Source organism: Nicotiana tomentosiformis, chromosome 1 (genome assembly GCF_000390325.3).
Source record: "Nicotiana tomentosiformis chromosome 1, ASM39032v3, whole genome shotgun sequence".
NCBI classification, from domain to species: domain Eukaryota; kingdom Viridiplantae; phylum Streptophyta; class Magnoliopsida; order Solanales; family Solanaceae; genus Nicotiana; species Nicotiana tomentosiformis.
The window spans coordinates 37,995,331-38,013,606 of NC_090812.1; the positions used below are offsets into that span (position 1 = coordinate 37,995,331).

The 18,276-nt window shown below is 40.1% G+C and overlaps 1 protein-coding gene and 1 long non-coding RNA gene across 2 annotated transcripts; one reads left to right on the forward strand and one right to left on the reverse strand.

Moving 5' to 3' along the window:
* The first annotated feature begins 4,916 nt into the window (after positions 1-4,916).
* LOC104106974 (putative calcium-transporting ATPase 13, plasma membrane-type) lies at positions 4,917-8,413 on the forward strand. The gene is made up of 3 exons (XM_009615649.4): positions 4,917-5,742; positions 5,896-6,449; positions 6,622-8,413. The coding sequence occupies exons 1-3, from the start codon at positions 4,917-4,919 to the stop codon at positions 8,248-8,250; spliced, it is 3,009 nt and encodes a 1,002-aa protein (XP_009613944.1). The 3' UTR covers positions 8,251-8,413.
* On the reverse strand, positions 5,618-10,233 carry LOC117279383 (uncharacterized). The gene is made up of 4 exons (XR_011409625.1): positions 9,919-10,233; positions 7,140-8,233; positions 6,089-7,006; positions 5,618-5,758 (listed from the first exon to the last, which is right to left on the reverse strand). It is a non-coding gene; the product is annotated as an uncharacterized lncRNA (long non-coding RNA).
* Between the last annotated feature and the right edge of the window lie 8,043 nt (positions 10,234-18,276).

Sequence of the window (18,276 nt, forward strand, 5' to 3'; positions counted from 1 at the left end):
TTGTAATTACGTTTATCATTGGGTCTGTAATAACTCTATAATGAACAATTGGGGTGATAGTGAAACTAGGGAACGGGTATACTCTGATATTTGCATGCAAGGGTAGAAAATATGCCCATATGATTCATGTGATTTACTTGTCTACCATCAAAGCACGGGTGTAAATCCTCTATTTATTCTACTGTTATGTGCTACTAGATAGCATACAGGAAATAAATTCCAGTGAACTTTCTTTCAATTTGTATGATTATAGCATATTCATTAGATACCCTGCCTATAGGATCTCACTAGCTTATGTTCTATTTTCACCTAGAAATCATGCCTATAGGACCTTGACTAATCAATTAGCTATTGTTATTGTTATTGCTCTACCTAGATAACCTGCTCATAGAGGTAAAGTGTTATAAAATCAACGTTCGATTGTCAATTGTTAGAGATCTTGCCTATAGGATACTGTCATTCGTTTAATATTGTTTATCCCCTTGTCAAGGCTAGGTTCCCAGAACTATTTTCATTTGCTTAACTATGCCACTATTAGATATCATGTCTGTAGGACAATGTCACCTTTCTAAAATTGGTATCTAAAACCAGCATTAACAGCAAATGGTTTACTGCTTCCTCGTCTAAGCCACTAGAAGCAGTAATGTCATATATGCGCGTTTGAATCCAAGGTCACATAGAAACCATGTATATAGGGCTTAATGATTTCTAATTGGCTTCAGCTCTGAAACTGTCCAATGCTCAATGTGAGAACCTATTTTACGTGCATTTGTTGTCTAAGTGTGGAGCCTAACTTGAGCCTTTAATTGCTCTCATTTGAAGTCCAATTTGTTTTGTATGCCGCCTAGTTTTATCATTTTGAGCAGCCTAAGTTAAGTCTAGAACCACCATAAATAGAGGTCCAATGCCTCCTGGACCATAGGTATGGGACGGGTAGTGCACGCATAGAGCACGACTTAGAATTAAATTAGAGCGTTTAGGTAAACAACTTTAACATAGTAATCGGGTAGCAGGAGGTGATAGTCTGTGCCCGCTGAATAATATGAGTAACTCCCTACCTTAAGGGAGTTGCGAAGTATTATTTATATTGCACGGGGTGATCCTTTAGGCTAAAAAACTTAGGACCCCCTTCTCTTCTTTATTCGTTTAACATCTAATATAGGTTTAATAGTTATATCCTTGTAATCCTTGTTTCTCATTGTGTTAATAAATTCATAAGACCCGTACTTTCTTTGTTTATCTTGCCTGATTATAATCCACATAGTCTTAAGTTCGGTCGGGACCCACAGTTATGGACCTCGAAGAGTGCCTAACACCTTCTCTTTGGGGTAACTCGAGCCCTTACCCGATCTTTGGTGGCGTTAACTAGTCAACCAGAGTTATCTACATAATTGGTTCCCTAACGCACCTCAAAAATCGTTAGGTGGCGACTCTTCTTCTTTTAACACTCTATCTCCCATCCAAAAGAGTTGTCATAACGTCAAGGCCCGCTTTTGCGAGAAAATGGGGCACAACAATATTCAGCCTTGGCCTCCACGACTCCAGAAACCACCTTTCTCCGCCTTCCTATTGGATTTCCTAAACAAAGTCGTGCACTATGTTGAACTGCGGACAAGTACGGAGTGTTGTGCTATGGATTTAGAGATTGACAAATTGAACAATGCTGTTACAGGCCAAATGTTTCCAACAACTGAAGATAATTTGAACGCGATAATTATCCAGCATGATCGTAGGGGAATCGTGAATGGACTAGCAACTGGTGGTGCTCTAATGTGTGACATTCTTGCCGCATTAGCAACTAGATTTAAGCATCACCCAACTGCTTTTGACTCGTATCATCGGATTCATGTTCATGAGGGGCATTCTCTAAATTGTGAACCTCATGCGGCATTGCAGAAACTCAATTCGCCACAAGAATACTGATTTATTATCTCTGCTCAGGCAAAAAGAGTTAGTTTTATTCACTTTGGCAGGGGAAGCACCTTTGCCATTCCTGGGTATGCATTAGATACTGGTGAAGCTTTAAAGTTGCATCGATCGAGTAATCGCTTTGTTTTATATGATAAAGCAAAAAGCTATTAGGGCATAGTGGTAGTTTGTTTTTATTTCAGTGACCCGGAAATTGGGACCTGGCAGCAAGCTTTAGATCCAGGTGGATTTCACCAAGAAACGAAATGCTCCCTCTTTCGGGACAGTGATGAACATACAGCCACACAACTGCAATGTAATGCAATTGGCAGTGCCCAGCAAGCTCTTCCTATTGGATATTCTGCGGATGGTCAAGCTTCTATATGGCATTGTGATGAGTTCCCTACTTTGCTTTCACGTACAACTAAAGTGACGTGCCTAAGTGGTATGGCTGCTGGGATGACTTTTTCTCTATTGAATGTTCCACTTTCTCATGGTTGGATAGTTGTGGATCATGATAGTGCCATTGCATTTGAATCAATATCTGATACTACACTGATGGCCATGAAAGATTACATATGAGAATCCTTTTCAATGGTGCAAGCCAACACAAATGTTCATGTTCTCTCATTAGAATTTCCTATCATGAACCTTGCATACAAGGTTCTTATTGAGGACGGGGGTATTGTTATGAACATAGTTAATATTTGGGAGGGCATGGATAGAAACTTAAAAACTTATTTGTGAGACCCGGGTTAGGAACATGTGAGGTATGAGGAATTAATAAATAGCAGTACCTTAGGCCAAAAATAAGAGCCGATTATTGTTGAGTAAAATGTCTGAGTCCTCTCATCCCCAATTCTAAGTCTAGCTTCTTATCCCCTTCTTTGGATCTCTCCTATCTTACTTAACTTCTGTATTTTGTATTTCCGTTAATGATGTTCTACATCTTTAAGTTGTAATCGTTAGTTACTATTATTTAATATAATCTATATTTTAGAATTGTTACCACTGACGTCTGCAGTTCACCAAACTTGGACTTCACATTAAATGTTTAAAAAAATAACAAAGGAATAAACAGCAAATTCTTCAGCTCATGTATGATTAAGAATATTCCATTGCAATACCTATTCTTTTCCCAATTTTACTCTACTTGTGTGTTCCCTACTAAGAAGAAATATAAGAGAAAGCTTGTAGAAGAAGAATTAAAAGGTAAAATAGATAACTGGTCAATATAAAAAATATAATGGAAAAAAGTTGAAAACAACAAATTTGTTAAAGAAAGACCTAATCGAAGTCTTTTTAGTTCGTTATACTGTATGGTCTACTTTTTATGCCATCGAGTCGTCCAATCTCACTCCCCCCCCCCCCCCCCCGGCCCCCCCCTTTATTTTTTCCTTACAATAATTCTGATTCACTTTTAATTTGACGCTTCTCCTCGCGTACGTAATCTAAAACAAATAGGAGGGAGTATTTATTTAGTTAATATGCTCTATAGCCATACATATATGTATATGTCGTACCTTGTCACATGCATCCTAAATTCATTACTATATACTCCCTCCGTTCCTGTGAACCTATTTTTTTTTTGGTCCGTTCCAAAAATAATGACTCATTTCTAAATTTGGAAATAATTTTGCTTAAACTTACAATTCTACCCTTAATGAGAAGCTTTTATAACCACACAAATACTCTGGGACCCTTTTTAACTTGTTTAGGACCACAAATTCCAAAAGACTTCATTTTTTCTTAAATTCCGTATCCGGTCAAATAGGTTCACATAAATTGGAACGGAGGGAGTATATATTAGGCTAAGTTATGATTGTTTAATTTCGCAAATGTTTTTCTTGACACCAAAATATAGGAGAACGATTTTCTTTTCTTTCCCCTTGTCATGTTCTAAATTTTCGATCCTCATAAATTGAAAGTTAAAAATGTTAGACAGAAAAATGAAGGCCCTTCTTCAATTGAGAAAACACAAAATAGTGGCTGTTCACCGATATTTAGACGTTCACTTCTTTTAAAAAAAAAAAAAAAGTTCCAGCTATATTTAGTAAAACAAAATAATACTTCAAAGAAGACTGACTTCGATCCATGCATGCAATGACGATAACGTCATGACATCATTTCAAGTGACGTTTTAGTACTACTAATGGAAGAAATGGACATACTTTTCTTGAGATAGCGTCTAACAGTATATGAAGTTTTTCCAAAGAACAAACAATAATGCAGATGCCCCATTTATAATCCACCAAGAATTTCACAATTTATAATCCACCAAGAATTTCACCGAAATTAGATAACCTTATGTACGAAGCATCTCGCATTCACGCGGGATCTTCACCACGTATAAAACGGGTGATAGTATAAGCTCACTGATAATCAACGAATAGTAGGATTCAACAATATATATTAGTACAGTACTACTTATTTTTTGAACCAACGAGCTTTGTTTCTAGTAGTTGAAAAGGTTGTTGAAAAACTCTCTTTTTAAAACGCGAGTATAACTAAAAAGCTACCTTGAAAGAAAGAAAAAAACAAAGGCTGAGCATATCTTTAACTAACATCCATTTTCAGATGCACTGCAGAATCCAATGTCTTTTGCTATAACTTGTTAGCATTGTAGAGGAAGATTTTCAGTAAAACAAAAATGCTTGCTTCTTCACGAAGTGAAGTAAATACGTTCTTTATTAAAGAAATTGACTCATCATCTGTTACACATTAACAAACTATTGCATGGAATATGTAACCGTAATTTCTTCACATTTTCCTTTCCTGATCTCTTGCATCGTTTTTAGGAATAACGCGTACGTATCACCTAATAAACTACTGGTAATTCAGTAAGATTACTTGAATGAGAATTCGGAAGTTGAAGGGAAATTACTTGCTTCCTTGGTTATATATGTACTACTAATGCATACAAGTTGCAAAAATTCAATATTTGCCTGCAGTTAAAAGAAAAGAAAAGAAAAGAAAAGCATAGCTATATTTTTGTGTGCTAATCCTCTATGGCTCTCCACTCACCCAAACACAGTGATGCCATAATATTTCTAAGCAATGACAGTTCCCTGGGGAAATTAAAACCCCAGAAGAGGTTGCAGTTGGTTTTTAGAGCCATATATTTTGTGGCTTTCTTGACCAAGAAAAAGATTGGTAGACACACATTAATCCTTTCTCAGTTGTTGCGCAATCCATCTATCGTTATCGAAATTGAAAGCATCAATGATCATAAGGAAGAAGAACTCTTTCATGGCATCAACAAGGAAGCACTTGCCAAGTTGGTCAGAGAGAAAGACTTCAATGGCCTCCTCCAATTTGGAGGGGTGCGGCAAATCGAAGAAATTCTTGGATCAGACCAGAAGTCAGGTTTAAGAATGAACGAGAATGACCTACAACAAAGAAAGAAAACTTTCGGCTCCAACATTTATGAGAAGCCACCAGCCAAGAGTTTCTTGAGTTTTGTACTTGAAGCTTTCAAAGACACAACCATTATCATCCTTCTGGTATGTGCTGTTTTCTCCCTCGGCTTTGGAATTAAACAGCACGGACCCAAGGAAGGATGGTATGATGGCGGAAGCATCATCGTTGCGGTTGTTCTTGTCCTTGCAGTTTCTTCCATCAGCAACTTCAAACAAAGCAGGCAATTTATGAAGCTCTCGGATGAAAGCAAAGATATAAAAGTGGAAGTAGTGAGAGACGGACGCAGACAGGAAGTATCAATCTTTGAAATAGTTGTTGGTGATGTTGTCTGTCTTAAAATTGGCGATCAAATTGCAGCAGATGGACTCTTCTTGGATGGCCACTCGCTGCAAGTAGACGAGTCCAGCATGACAGGTGAATAGAGACAGACCTACGTTGTTTCAGTATAAACCAATAAATATATATGTGAAAAACCCTAATAAGTAGTATAAATATTCAAGTTTTGAACCTATATTTTAAAGAGCTCGGAACTTTTAACTCATTAAATTTAAATTCTAAATCGAGCAGGTGAAAGTGACCACGTTCAAATAAACAAGACACAGAATCCCTTTCTGGTCTGCGGAACAAAGGTAATGGACGGATATGGACACATGCTTGTCACATCAGTGGGTACAAATAATGCATGGGGTCAGATGATGAGCAATATAACAGATGACAAGAATGAGGAAACCCCACTGCAACATCGGCTAAACAAGCTTACCAAGTATATTGGGAGCGTTGGTCTATTGGTGGCTTTTCTTGTTCTACTCACTCTATTGATCCGTTATTTCACAGGACATAGCGAAGATGACAATGGTCATCAGGAGTTCATAGGAAGCAAAACCAAAGCAGGTGATATCATGAATTCTTTGGTTCGCATAATTGCTGCAGCAGTAACCATCATAGTGGTTGCAATTCCAGAAGGTCTGCCATTGGCTGTCACGTTAACTTTGGCATATTCTATGAGAAGAATGATGCTGGATCATGCGATGGTCCGTAAGCTATCTGCATGTGAGACAATGGGATCAGCAACTACCATCTGCACAGACAAAACCGGCACTCTCACCTTAAACCAGATGCAGGTAACCAAAGGCGGATGCAGCCTTGTCAATTGAACCCACTAACTTAAATACGGAGCATAAATACTTGCAACAAATATTAAATTCTAAATCCATAATTTTAAAACTGCAATGCATTCGATAGTAAGAACTTAAAAGCTGAACTCATCAAAGCAAAATTCTGGTTTTGCCTCAGGTAACTGAATTTTGCTTAGGAACAGATATGATTATGACGACATCACAGATAGCACCTGAAGTTCTTGAATTGCTACAAGAGGCTGCTGGTTTGAATACTACAGGTGAAGTTTACACGACACCTTCTGGTCCTCCAGAAATCTCTGGTGGCCCAACTGAGAAAGCGATTCTATCATGGGCCATGACCAGTTTACTAGTGAACTTTAATGAATTAAATCGAGAGCATCGAATCGCCCATGTTGAAGTTTTCAATTCACAAAAGAAAAGAAGTGGGCTATTGGTAATAAAAAATAGTACAGGGAAAGTTTATACACATTGGAAGGGTGCTGCAGAGATGATTCTAGCTATGTGCTCCACTTATTATGTCAAAGGTGGAATAATTGCACCTATAGATCATGAAGAAAGAAAAGAACTTGAGTTGAAGATCAAATATATGGCAAGCAAGAGCTTGCGATGTATTGCATTTGCTTGCAAAGAAAGCAATCCACAAAGTCAAATTCTTGAAGAAACCGAACTAACCTTATTGGGTCTGGTGGGTCTAAAGGACCCATGTAGGCCTGGCGTAAAAGAGGCAGTAGAATCCTGCAGGGCTGCTGGTGTTAGCATTAAAATGATTACTGGGGACAATGTGTTCACAGCCAAATCAATAGCTTTTGAATGTGGAATTCTCCAACCAGGTGAAGACTTGAATATTGCAGTAATTGAAGGATCGACATTCAGGAATTACTCACAAGAAGAGAGAATGGAGATTGTTGAAAGAATACGCGTGATGGCAAGATCATCACCGTTTGACAAGCTTTTGATGGTTGAATGCTTGAAGCAGAAAGGCCATGTTGTAGCAGTAACAGGTGATGGAACAAATGATGCTCCTGCGTTAAAAGCAGCAGACGTTGGACTTTCCATGGGAATCCAAGGCACAGAAGTCGCAAAGGAGAGCTCCGATATAGTTATCTTGGACGACAATTTCGATACAGTGGTCACGGTCTTGAAGTGGGGTAGGTGCGTATATAATAACATTCAAAAGTTTATTCAGTTTCAGCTCACAGTAAATGTTGCTGCTCTTGTTATTAACTTTGTTGCTGCTGCATCATCTGGAGAAGTCCCTCTAACTGCAGTCCAACTTCTATGGGTTAATCTCATAATGGATACTCTTGGGGCCTTAGCTTTGGCAACTGAGCGACCCAGTAATGAACAAATGAACAAGAAACCAGTTGGGCGAACTGAACCTTTGATAACTGCTGTGATGTGGAGGAATATCATTGCTCAAGCCTTATACCAGGTAACAGTGCTATTGATCCTGCAGTTCAAAGGAAGAGCCATCTTTCATGTGAATAAGAAGGTAAAAGACACCTTGATCTTCAACACTTTCGTCTTCTGTCAAATCTTCAATGAGTTCAATGCCAGGAAGTTGGAGAAGAAAAACATATTCCATGGAATACTGAAGAACAGACTGTTTATTGGGATAGTGGGAATGACAATACTTCTCCAGGTAATTATGGTTGAATTCCTGAGGAGGTTTGCCAATACTGAAAGGCTGAACTGGAGGCAATGGGCCGTATGCATGGGTATTTCTTCACTTTCATGGCCTATTGGTTGGATTATGAAGTGCATTCCTGTATCCAACAAGTGAAAAGTTCAATCACTAAAGGTGCAGCTAAAGACACAAGAATAGCCAAATAGTACTTGGCTCTTCTCCTTTTTTCTTTCTCATCCATTTAGAACTTTGTTCTTTTATTGCCTCTCCTAAATATGTCTCACTGCTTTTTACAGTATATTGAAGTAAAGTTTACTCCTTCAAGGCCCCACATATGCATCATATGAGTGTTATACCAGTGCAGATGTTAAAATGGTATCGTCGTCATACAATTAAATTAGATTAAAAATCATCACATCTAACAAGAAGGCAAAAGTAACACATACATTTTTTACATGAAGACACAAGTAACACATACATAGAGGCGTAATTAGAATTTCAAGAGAATTGTGATCATAAAACAGTAACTTTTCATAACACTTTGCGTGTTTGACTGGGATCGGTCTAGTGAAATCTTGATTGTTCCATATTTATGTTCCTCCCAGTGGAAGATGCAGCTTTCCGGCAACGGGTTCATCCGAACCCAATATTGTTGACGCACGGTGTAAATAAATATGTTAAACCTCATTAAGAAATTCAATAAATATTAGATCTGAACACATAATTCTAAAAGTACTGTGAGTCTTAAAAACCTTAATTAAATACCGAACCAATAAAGTTTAAATCATGAATTCGTCTTTGGTTCCTTCAACAATGAGTTCATCAATGACTTGCATCCCAACTCTATAGAGTCTTGCCAAATTATTTCGGTGATTTGCTTATTGCTATCAGACATATCATGTTATCACCTAGGTAAACTCCAGCTAACTCCTTATGGTATAACCATTTCAGAATAGACCAAACACCTTCTTGTATGTCAATATGTATATTTCTTAACCGCTGTCAAGGAAAACAAAATAAAACAAGTATCAGCTTGCATGCCGGCCCCTCCCTTCTCATTTAAACAGTCGATAAGCAGACAGTTCTGGGCGACACCACATAGATGAAGGCTTCCATACTCATAGATAGATCTATAATTTTAAATTTGTGTGTGCGGAATGCGGATTACCAATACTTCAATTATTACTTTTTTTCTAATGGTAACAAGTGCAAACTTAGCCAGTTCAGCCATAAAAAAAAATTACTTTTTTCCAAAATCAATGGCTGGCCATAAAATTTCTAATTTTCATTTAATCATGAATTTTGAAATTTTTTCGAAAATTTGAAAAACTCCAAAAAACTATTTTTCAAAATTTTTACTCAGACCACTCATAAAATTCAAAAACAATTATATTCGTGTCCAAAGACAACTCTAATTTTCAAATATCATTTTTAATTTAAAAAAAATGCACTTTCTAAAGAATTTTACAATTCTTATGTCCAAACGCAGACTTATTACAACAAGATAATTTTAGATTATTGTTTACAATATCCAAACTGAAGCTAGTGAGAGCAGACTTGCAGCGAAGCTCTTCATTATTTATGCTTATGAAACTGGAATAAGGGGAAAATGCTCAAGTAAAAGGCCATGAAATTTTACTTTATTTATTTATTGAGGTTACTAGATGGATGAGCATAAGCAAGTCTATAAGCATTTCATGTTAAAAATGTCAGTGCACCACAACCCTAAAATCAGATAATTGAATTGCGACCTTCACTAACCCTAGACTGGCGAGAGAAAAAAAATAGTATCTGGAATGAGGGGTTGAGAAGATAAATATTCACCTTGGGTATCGATAGGCGACAATTATATATGACCCCATTTGAGCTGCTCGCTTCAAGATTGTGGGGACAAAGGAATAGAAAATTAGGAATGCTGCCCATGGCTTCTTTAACGGGGGAACATAATTTGTACGGAGCGTACTTGATTGAGATATAACAAGGGACCGCTGTCGGCAGAAATTTACAGAATCTCCATTTTCTCCGCAACTAAAATAGAGAAAACAGAATCAATCAAGCTACAAACTTATAACTTTGTGATGGGCTTAACTCGCACCAAGTAGATTAAGGTGCCATTTGGATTTTACGGGTAATTTTAGAGTTGTGTAATGACCCGCGTGTCATCATGTCACATAAGCGCCATTTGATATATATTAATGTCATGTGCAAGCTTACATACGAGAAATACTAGTATTTGTAAGAAGATTCTAAAAAAGTATAGATATTTCCGTATGAATACCCTAGATCCCTATGAATTTGCTAGAAAAGTCCTTGTAATCTTCTAAGTTTGTAGATAGTTCTACAGAAAGCCCTTATTTTGTAAATATTAAGGACTTATATAACAATTAATATTTACATACTAGCCCATAGGAGACTAGTACATAAAGGGGGTCATTCATTTGTAATTCACCAAGAAAACAATTCAAGTTCACTCTAATACAAAGCTTCATTTAGCAATTCTTTTGTGCTCTTTCTAATATTCCCATAGCGATCTTCAGTGTAGTAAGACTGACTTGGCATAGCAAGAACATGAGCAAGTTGTGCAAGATCGTGAGCGAGTTGTCAAGTGCCACACGTGTAGTGAGTTAAAGACTAAGGACGTGACAACGTTGTATCAGAGCAAATGTTACAACTAAGGGAATGGTGAATAACGGAGAAATTAATGCTGCCAACACTTAAGCCAACATCATCCAGGATACTGCTCACATGAAGGGTCATAACAAGAAGAAGAATGCCACCAACAAGAGCTAGGAGGTGCCACCCGAGGTTGTGTCAAACGAAGGGCTTACATTCCAAGAACCATCTGCCACTGAGGCGAGCGAGGATGATGTGGAGGTCCTGCCTAAGGACGTCTCGCTCGGTAAAGAGTAGGTGATGAAGATGAACGCGGGGTTGGACGGCGTGGAGATCTTTGGCCAACACTTGGGGAAGGTGGAAGGCACCCTTAACGTTCTTGAGGGGCACACTCTTGAAGAGATTGAGAGTATCCGAAATGACTTGGAGGGACGTACACAGACCGATATGAAACTAAGGCAAACCATCACTGCCTTAGAGTTCAGACTCATTATCACGTCCCGACCTCAGGGAGCGCGACCGGCGCTCAACCGAGATAACCCGACCGAGCAAGCATGTACAATACCTTCTACCCGAACTCACTCATGCATAAAGAGGAGATCTATTTCATTAATTAGACAACAGGGAGGATCATGTGAACAACACCAATTCCTTATCATTAGTTACATCGTTTATAAGTTTCAAAATAAATACATTTTCATAGTTTGAAGTGGAACAAGCGGTACAAATATAACATTACTAGTTTGACCTTCCCGGTCACCAACATACAACCTACACTATATCTACGGAGCCTCTAATGAATACAAAAGAGTATTATGATAGTGTTGGCAACAAGGCTCCGACTATACCTCAAAATATAATACACATGGGACAAAAGATACATGCCCCCGAAATAAAGTGGGGCTCACCAAGTCAGCTGGAAAGAGGGTGTACCGCTATCACTGACCAACGCTGCCTGATGTGGAACTACTTGCATCCATTAAAGATGCAGCACCACCGAAAAAAAGTGACGTTAATACACATGGAATAGTACTAGTATGTATGGGTAAACACCCTCTCATTAGAACAGGTAACAATACAAGTAAGAACAGTCATAAAATCAATGAAAGCCTCAAAAAATACTAAAACATCAAGTTAAGAGCAAGAGTAGTTTTCAAGTAAATTTCCATTATTTTAGGTTGGGAGATCTTAGCACCGATATACCACTGTGATATTAGCACGGAGTCCGATCATGGCCCAATCAGCTAGGCCGACTCACCCCAAGACATCAACCACAATCACAATCACTATCACGATTTCAATCAGTATCTCAATCACAAATTCAAGCACAATCACCACCATTATGCGGCATGGCGTCCGATCACGACCCGACCGGCTAGGCCGTCGCACCACAATGCCGTGTGGATCGATATCACCCCTTTCTAGCAATCATCTCATCCCAATAAAGAGGAATATTCTCATCATATCAATCTCATCCTAAATGAAGAGAATAATCACAATTCACTCCTACACTAGCATGTGTAGTTTCGGGGTTAGATTATTTCAACCTACCCTTTCTCGGTGACTAACGATAATCCTAAAGTGTTTATTATTTAAAGGATTTACAAAATATTTCAACATCTTTTACACGTTTCTCAGTTTCATTGGCACTAGTGGCCCAAATGTAATATCACCCTTGGCACGTTGGTCGTATTTCATAATTCATGCTCACCTCTTTCACTTTCAAATATCATTACAGATCATCAACAACAAAGCATTTCTATTCAAGACTTTGAGTACATATGTGAGCAAATAAGAGTTTTAAGCACATTGAGATCTCTACACAAATTGGCATAATATTTTTCATTTGAAACACGACTTGAAGCCATAACATCTAGATACACAACCCATATGTTGAACACATTCTCAAATAGTAACATAACATGACAAGAGTATTTGGAATACATATTGAACATATATCTTTTGACACAAAGCTTTCTCGAAATAGTCAAGTTATAATGAACAACTCGGGACATACAAGAACATCGTGGGATTCAATTCTAAGATAGAAGTTTAGCCAACATACCTTTTTTGAGCTTCCTTAAATTACTAAAATGTTTCGAAAATCTTAGAAACTTCGATCTATTTAGAAATATAACAAAATTGAACACAAATTAGGAAGGATTTCATAGTTTCAGCTCATTTGAGCATTTTATTAAACACTAGGTAGACATTATGATTTCAAGGTCCTCCTATGGTGGATTCCTTCATCCCACTACCCAAAGTTTAACCCAAATTGAGCTCAACAATCTTCTCACAAACCATGATAGTACATGCATGCATAATGATCACAACTCCTACACCCAAGAATTGCTTTTATCATTACCTATTTTCAGTTAAATCCCGAAATTGAAGGCTAGAGAGTAGCATCTTACCTCTAGGATGAAGACCTAGTGAGTTTTCCTTGTGAATTCTCTAACTTTTGAGCAAGAATTGATGAACAATAAGCTTAGAAACTTCCCCTCTCACTCTATGGTACTTCCTCTCTCCAGAAATATCAGACTTTCTCTTTACAAATGGTCCCTAACGACTATATATCAAAATAGGATCGGGTTATAAAATTAGAAAAAGATGAAGCCCCGATGCAGATCTACAGTCGCATAAAGAACCGCATAACACTTATGCGGTCCCCAAAATAGATTGCATAATGGCCCTCTGGAATTGGGCATTTCTGTACAGGTCGTATAAAGAACCGTAGAACCTCCTTCCGAAATTTCTCATGCTATCTTCTGCGATGGATGTGTGGCCCGAGAAACGGTTATGCGGTCGCATAATGGTTCTCAAAATTTGCTCAAGTTCTGATTCACTTTGCGGCCGATCCCCAGCCCACAAAGTGGTTATGCGGTCGCATAGTGGACCGTAGAAATGCCATGGTCTGCAAAAATGATTCCTTCAACTCCCCAACATACTGTTCAATCCAAAAAGTCCGTACCGCGGCGAGCTTGATCGCCGCGATGAATTTCTATAACCCTCGATCACACTACTCTACCTTAGCGCGATGAAACCCTAGGGTTTAGGTAAATTTTTTACGGGGCCTTACACTCATGGAGGCTTTGAGTACTATCGATACTATGAAGGCAAAGATAGAGTCACTCGAAGAGCATGTCGATGTTGGCATGACCGAGGAAGCTAGCAACGTTATTGTGATGAGGGAAGCCAAGATCGAGGCTCCCAAAACCCCGGTGTTCAAAAATGTTTGTGTTGCACAAGAAGTGGAAAACTTTCTTTAGCACTTGGAGAACTACTTCAGGCACGGTAAAGTGAGGGACGACAAGGCCAAGATCAACACTATGCTGTTGTACCTCTCAGAGATTGCCATGCTATGGTAGAGAAGGAAGATGGCCGGCGTGGATAAAGGTCTATTTACTATTAGCGCGTGGGGTCAGTTCAAAGCCGAGTTCAAGCAACAGTTCTTTCCGAACAATGTCTTGTATGAGGCAAGGCGCAACCTTAGGGAGTTGAAGCAAACATGGAGCATACGTGACTATCTCAAGGAGTCCACTACCCTTATGCTTCAAATCCCCAACCTCACCAATGATGACTTGTTGTTCCACTTCATGGACGAGTTGCAAAATTAGGCTAAATGGGAGTTGTAACTCCGACAAGTCACAAATATAGACCAAGCCATAGCGGAGGTCGGATCATTGATGGATTTAGGCATGAAAAGCATGACAAAGGCAAAGGCAAAGAGTTAAAGGTTAACAATGTCAAAGGTGGGGGAGACCGTGGAAAAGGCAAGGAGATACAAAGACAATACTACAAGATTCTAAATTCCAAAAAGTCGAGTGGCCGTCAGGGCTATGCCGAGAAGAAGGCGCAGGCTGAGAAGAAGAGATGCAACATATGCGGAGGGCCACATGGCTTCAAGAATTGTCCCGACCTAAAGAGCCTCGACGCCATGGTCCGTGAATGGAAGGAGCAGCCGCAAGGAAAGAGTTCGGGAACCGCACAGTTGGGTATGATCAGATTATGTGGTGCTGTCACGAAGCAAGCTATCCAACCAACCAAGAATGGCAATCAGTACGTGGATCTCACCATCAATAACAAGCCCACTCGTGCAATGGTAGATACTGGAGCAACTCATAATTTCGTGACTGAGGCTGCCGTAAAGAGATTAGAATTGAAGCTTTCCCCAACCAACTCTCACGTCAAGACCGTAAATGCCAAGGTACAGAATGCTCGTGGGGTAGCTAATGGAGTTGGTGTCAAATTGGGAACTTAGAAAGGCATGGCAAACTTTACCGTAGCCGCTATGGATATATTTGACATCATACTGAGGCAAGAGTTCTTTAGACATTGTCATACTTTAATCGACCCCTACCTCCAGCGTCTCTTGGTTATGGATAGAGAAGTATCTTGCATGGTACCTACAGTGACGATGCCACATAGAAAAAGCCAGCACAACTCCCAGCTATACAAATTGTCAAGGGGATCAAAAAGGGGAAACCGGCATTCGTGGCAACTATTGCAAATCTAGAGGAAGACAAGGGTTTTCAGAGTCATTGCCTCCTTGCATAGAGAAGTTACTTGAGGAAAACAAAGATGTCATGCCCGAGGAGTTGACTAATCACTTGCCGCTTAGGCGAGAGGTGGATCACAAGATTGAGTTGGATCCAGGGCTAAGTCACCCGCATTTGCCCTATATCATATGGCACCGCCGGAGCTAGAGGAGCTCGGGAAAAAATTGAAAGAGCTGCTAGATGCTGGTCACATTCACCTATCAAAGGCACCTTTCGGCATGCCAGTATTGTTCTAAAAGAAGAAGGATGGATCATTGCGCTTATGCATAGACTACTGAGCACTTAATAAAGTCACAGTGAAGAATAAGTACCCTATCCCGCTCATTGATTACTTGTTCGATAGACTTGGGCAAGCCAAGTACTTTACCAAGGTGGATCTTCGCAAGGGCTACTACCAGGTTCGCATTGCAGAAGGGGATGAGCCGAAGACGGCATGTGTGACGAGATATGGAGCCTTTGAGTGGTTGGCGATGCCCTTAGGCTTAACCAATGCACCAGCCACATTTTGCACCCTTATGAACAAGATTTTACATCCCTACCTTAATCATTTCGTGGTAGTCTACCTAGACGACATAGTCATCTACAACAACACCTTGGAGGAGCACATGGAGAACTTAAAAAAGGTTTTCCAAGTCTTGTGGGAGAACGAGATATACATCAAGAGGGAGAAATTCTAGTTTGCACAATTAAAGGTGCACTTCTTAGGCCATGTCATTAGTAATGGCGAACTACGCATGGACGAGGCCAAGGTACGTGTTATCCAGGAGTGGGAGGCACCTATTATGGTAATTGAGTTGAGATCCTTCCTTGGCCTTGTTAACTACTATCGTCAGTTCATCAGTGGCTATTCGGCAAAGGCCGCACCATTGATTGAGTTGCTAAAAAAGAACAAGCCATGGGTTCGGACGGAGCATTGTAAAAAGGCGTTTGAAAGCCTTAAGGCAGCTATAACAGGGGAGCCAGTATTGGCATTACCTGGCCTTGATAAGACATTTGAGGTGCACACAGATGCCTCAGACTTTGCCATTGGGGGTGTCCTAATGAAGGATAAGTATCCCATATCGTTTGAGAGCCGCAAGTTAAATGAGACGGAGCGACATTACATGGTGCAAGAGAAGTAAATGACTGCCATTGTGCATTACCTTTGTACATGGCGACATTATTTTCTTGGGTCGAGGTTCGTGGTCAAGACCGACAATATGGCTACTAGCTACTTTCATACGCAGAAGAAGCTCACATCAAAACAGCCTAGGTGGCAGGATTTCTCGGCCGAGTTTGATTATGTGCTGGAGTATAAGCCGGGAAAAGGTAATGTTATAGTCGATGCCTTAAGCCGGAAAGCCGAGCTTGCTGCCATCACTTCACCAAGTTAGGACATTCATGAGGCTATAAAAGAAGGCATGCAGCATGATCCAGCAGCCAAACAACTTATCGAGTTAGCTAACCAGGGCAAGAGGAGACGTTTTTTGGGTAGAAGATGGCATATTGCTTACTACAGGTCAGCAGGTTTACGTGCCTAAGTTTGGAGACATTAGACGGCGGATCATAAGGGAGAGTCATCACACAATGTGGGTTGGTCATCCAGGCCAATGTCGCACTAGGGCCTTGGTTGAGTCAGTCTACTATTGGCCACGCATGCGAGATGACATAGAGTATTATGTGCAGACCTATCTTGTCTGTCAGCAGGACAAGGTTGAGCTACAACAACCCGGAGGAATTTTGGAACCTCTACAAGTCGCAGAGTGTCCATGGGAGAGCGTGACTATGGACTTTATCACATGTCTACCGAAGTCCGACGGTTATGGTACTATTATGGTGGTCGTGGATAAATTTTCTAAATATGCCACTTTCATGCCCACCTCACCAGGTTGAACAACCAAGGAAGTCACCAAGCTATTCTTTAAGAATGTAGTGAAGTATTGGGCTTACCAAGGTATATCATCAGTGATCAAGACACCTATTTCACTGGAAATTTTTGGAGGGAGCTGTTCGACATACTTGGAACAGAACTGCACTTTTCCACTAGTTTCTACCCTACAGACGAGTGGATAGATGGAACGAGTCAATGCCTTACTGGAATGCTACTTGAGGCATTATATAAGTGCGCATCATAAAGATTGGGCAAGGCTCCTGGACATTACCCAATTCTCTTATAACTTGCAACGGAGTGAGTCCACGGGGCGAACACCATTTGAGTTAGCCACAAGCCAACAGCCATAAACTCCACATTCATTACCAGTCGCGTTCGAGGGAAAAGAGTTTGGGGTTTATCATATGGCTAAGGGATGGGAGGAGCAGCTTGACACTACTAAGTCGTACTTGGTTAAGGCAGCTAAGAAGATGAATAAGTTTGCGGACCGTAAGCGGCGTCCCATAGATTATAGAGTTGGGGACATGTTCATGGTGAAGTTTAACCCGAGACAGTTCAAGGCACTACGGGGCATGCATCAGAATCTGATTCGTAAGTATGAGGGGTCATCTAAGATCGTCGCCAAGGTAGGCAAGATCTCATGCAAGCTTGACATGAGAGTCAAGGTCAAGGTTGATTGATGAGTTCAATGGACAGAACGATCAATGTGAGGCCTAGGTCAAGACAGGAAGTTAAAGTGTGACTTCTCCCGTAGTTGGGGGCGGGGGTTAAGATTCCGATTCGACAATGAACACTAAATGAAAGAGGCAAATTATTTTTTTCAAAGATCTATCCTATCTTCCATGCCAGCATGCTTAAGCCATATCACGAAGACAAGGATGATCCGAGTAGGGGCCAATCAAGTCGAGTGCCTATTACTATCACTGCCTCGCATGATCGGGAGATTGAGGCTATCATTGATTACCAGGCAGGCGAAAACAAGGGCAGAAAGCCACTGCAATGTTCCTCGCCCATTGGAAGGGGCAATCACTAGAGGAGGCCACGTGGGAACGTTATGAAGACTTATGGCAATTCAAAGATAAAATCCCAGAGTTTATGAAATAGCATTGCGTCGCGGTCGTCGCAACATTAGGTGGGGGA

Excerpts from the sequence above, each read along its gene's own strand:
- LOC104106974 (XM_009615649.4), top strand. The coding sequence starts at position 4,917 with ATGGCTCTCCACTCACCCAAACACAGTGATGCCATAATATTTCTAAGC. Across the intron at positions 5,743-5,895 it reads AGACGAGTCCAGCATGACAG|GTGAAAGTGACCACGTTCAA; the intron begins GTGAATAGAGAC and ends TAAATCGAGCAG. Across the intron at positions 6,450-6,621 it reads TCACCTTAAACCAGATGCAG|GTAACTGAATTTTGCTTAGG; the intron begins GTAACCAAAGGC and ends GTTTTGCCTCAG.